General features: G+C 40.6%; 1 protein-coding gene across 1 annotated transcript in view; it reads left to right on the forward strand.

Moving 5' to 3' along the window:
• The window catches only part of TNMD (tenomodulin), a 20,630-nt gene extending 18,248 nt beyond the window's left edge, over window positions 1-2,382 (forward strand). Inside the window, exons 6-7 of the mRNA XM_007952171.2 lie at window positions 1,489-1,655; window positions 2,173-2,382. Coding sequence (XP_007950362.1) covers window positions 1,489-1,655; window positions 2,173-2,382 — 377 coding nt within the window. The remainder of the gene's footprint in view (window positions 1-1,488; window positions 1,656-2,172) is intronic.
• Window positions 2,383-3,272: the final 890 nt, after the last annotated feature.

A 3,272-nucleotide genomic window follows, 5' to 3' on the forward strand; every position in this document is an offset into this window, starting at 1 on the left:
ATGCACTAAGCTACTGGTGAGCATAGATTACTGTATTACTCAAGCAAGGATGGTCCCACCAATGCAAGCATCTATTGGTACTCTTGAAAGATTTAAAACAAATAAATAAAGAAAGAAGAAGGAGGAGGAGGAGGAGGAGGGAAATATATATGAACTGCTGTATGGAAAGTGAATTTACTCTGTAAATTTTCACCCAAATTACAAATATAAATAAATAAATAAATAAAGGAGGAGGAGGAGGAAACTAAATGCAAATGCAGTGTGGTATCCTAGATTGGATGCTGAAACAAAAAAGGGACTTTTAGTGGAAAACTAGTAAAATCCAAATAAAGTCTGTAGCTTAAAATAGTATCCTACCAATGCTCATTTCTTACCTTTCACAATCACACCATGTTATACAAGATGAACGGAGCCCTGGTGGTGCAATGATTAAGTGCTTGGTTGCTAACTGTAAGGTCAGTGGTTTAAACCCACCAGCCACTCCTTGGGAGAAAGATGTGGCATTCTGCTTCCATAAAAATTACAGCCTTGGAAACCTCATGGAGCAGTTCTATTATGTCCTATAGGGTCACTATGAGTTGGTATCAACTTGATGGCAGCAGGTCTGGTATGCAAAGATGATAATATTAAGGGAAAATGAGTGAAGAGTATAGGGGAACTCTGTTCTATTTTGCAACTCTTGTGTAAATCTAAGATTATTTCAAAAGAGAAATTTAGAAGGAAAAAAAAAAAGTCAGGAAAGAGGGAGGAGGACAGAGAGCACCAAATCAAATAAGCAACTAAGAAATATGGAGCACCTAAAATCAATTGGAGCCCTGATGGCACTATGGTTAAGCTCTTGGCTGCTAACCAAAAGGATGATAGTTCAAATTCATCCAGCAGCTCCTTGGGAAAAAGATCCAGCAATCTGTTCCTATAAAGATTACAGCCTAGAAAACCTCATGGGCCAGTTCTACTCTGTCACATAGGGTCGCTATTAGTTGAAATCGACTCAACGGCACCTAACAGCAATAACAACAAAATCAATTTGGGGGACACAAAAAGTCGTCTGTCCTAGGTTTTTCATCTGTTGTTGTTGTTGTTTGCCATCGAGTCGGCCCCGACTCACAGCGACCCCTCCTTGGGTTTCCAAGGCAGTATCACTACGGAAGTAGGATTGCCCAACCTTCCTTCCGAGGAGTGGCTGGTGGGTTTGAACCGCCAGCCTTCTGGTGAGCAGTCAAATGCCTCAGGCACTATGCTACCAGAGCTCCCTACACTAATAAGGCAAAGCAGTAAATGTGTGCATGGGAATGGTCAGATTCATTTTGGAAAATACTCCTTAAAATATCAGTTGAAAGGGTTTAGAAACATGGTTCATACATGCCTAAATGATGCCAGTAAGAAGACACAATGAAAATCTCAACCCCCAACTGCTATTCCCCCTAGCACTTCTTTCAGAAACATTGTCAAAGCAGTTACATCCCAATCCTGTATTTATTATCTTAGTTTCAGAGTTACAAGACTTTGAGGAGGATGGTGAAGATCTTAATTTTCCTACCAGTGAAAAAAAAGGCATTGAGCAGAATGAGCAGTGGGTGGTTCCTCAAGTGAAAGTGGAGAAGATCCGTCACACCAGACAAGCAACTGAGGAGGACCTTCCAATAAATGACTATGTGAGTTATGTACACATTACTTTTCTTTGAAGGTCCCTGGGTGGCAAACAGTTTGTGCTTGACTACTAAGCTAAAGGTTGGCAGTTCAATGCATGTAGTGGCACTGCAGAAGAAAGGGATGACAATCTGCTTCCTCCTTAAAGATTATAGCCAAGAAAACCCTATGGAGCAGTTCCATTGTGTTACACACATGGGGTCAGAATCAACTCAACAGAAACACATTTAGTTTTCTGTTTTACTCTTGTTGGAGAAAAAGCAAACAGCCCTCCCAAAACTTACTACCCTCAAATCACAATCACTGCAAAGCAAATGATCATGTTTTTAAAAAGTATTTAAGAAATTTGAAATCTCCAGGAGGCTTATTAAAAATCCAGTCTTGATCCCCATTGCATGATCAAGCTGAGTAGTTTAAATTCTCACTAGCCCTTAAATCCAATAATCTTACAGTCTTCCCCTGCTAGGTGAGACATCTTCCTAGTGAACTTTGCTCTCCAACACTGGCTTCTTCTTCTTTCAGACTGAAAATGGAATAGAATTTGACCCCATGCTGGATGAGAGAGGTTATTGTTGTATTTACTGCCGTCGAGGCAACCGCTACTGTCGCCGTGTCTGTGAACCTTTATTAGGTTATTACCCATATCCATACTGCTACCAAGGAGGACGGGTCATCTGTCGTGTGATTATGCCTTGCAACTGGTGGGTGGCCCGCATGCTGGGGAGGGTCTAGTAAGAAGTTTGAGCTCAAACGCTTAAACTTCTGACAGCCAAAATATAATAAATGCATGCTATCCAATGAATTTCTGCCTATGTGGCCTTTGGCTCCTTGCAGATTCGTAGATAATTCCTCTCTTCATGTTCTAATAAACTTCTACATCATCATGAATGGCCTGATTGCTGCTGAACACATTGGGTCAGTGTCTGCAGAGATTATCTCCTGCAACTGAGATGGAACAGATCTAACATGGATGACAGTGATGGAAATTTGCACTTCATCAGTCATGGGGGAGTAGGGAATGAGAAAAAAATAAGGATTCGCAAATACCATATTTTATTATGCTGGATTAAGAAAGTATGAATGAGGGGCTGATAATAAAATGTCCCTATAAGTGATGCATTAAAACGTGTCCTTCTGTGTATAGGCCCAATGTTTAATTATCTGAAAGACATATTGTGGGCTTGCTTAAGCATCTATTAAGCCACTGGACTGGCAGCAAGTCACAGCAGGCCAACACTAAAATATTCCAAGTGCTGAAACTCAGCAAAAGAGAAAGCTAACCTAGCAAAAAGAGGCCCAGGCTCTCCTCCTGTGAACAGGAACTCACCTATGGATAAATTCAACATTTCGTAACCTTCGAGTCTGACTTCTCTTTAAATCAGTGTCTGGTTACATAACTTTCCAAGGCAATTGTTGGGAAAATGGGAACCCATAAATATCATTCACAGAAACAGGTATCATAGGAAATTACTAGATGAGAAGTCAAGTGGGATTTTTTCCCAAAAATACCACAGGGAACCATCAGTATGCCACTTTTTAAAAAGAAAGGTAAGGCCAAGTTCTAAATCACCTGATACTTTGCTTGGGAAAAGGAAAGAGGTCAAAGGAGTAGAAGAAAAGAA

This window comes from Orycteropus afer, unplaced genomic scaffold, assembly GCF_000298275.1.
Source record: "Orycteropus afer afer isolate SDZICR_OR568_19922 unplaced genomic scaffold, OryAfe1.0 scaffold00327, whole genome shotgun sequence".
In the NCBI taxonomy this organism is placed as follows: domain Eukaryota; kingdom Metazoa; phylum Chordata; class Mammalia; order Tubulidentata; family Orycteropodidae; genus Orycteropus; species Orycteropus afer.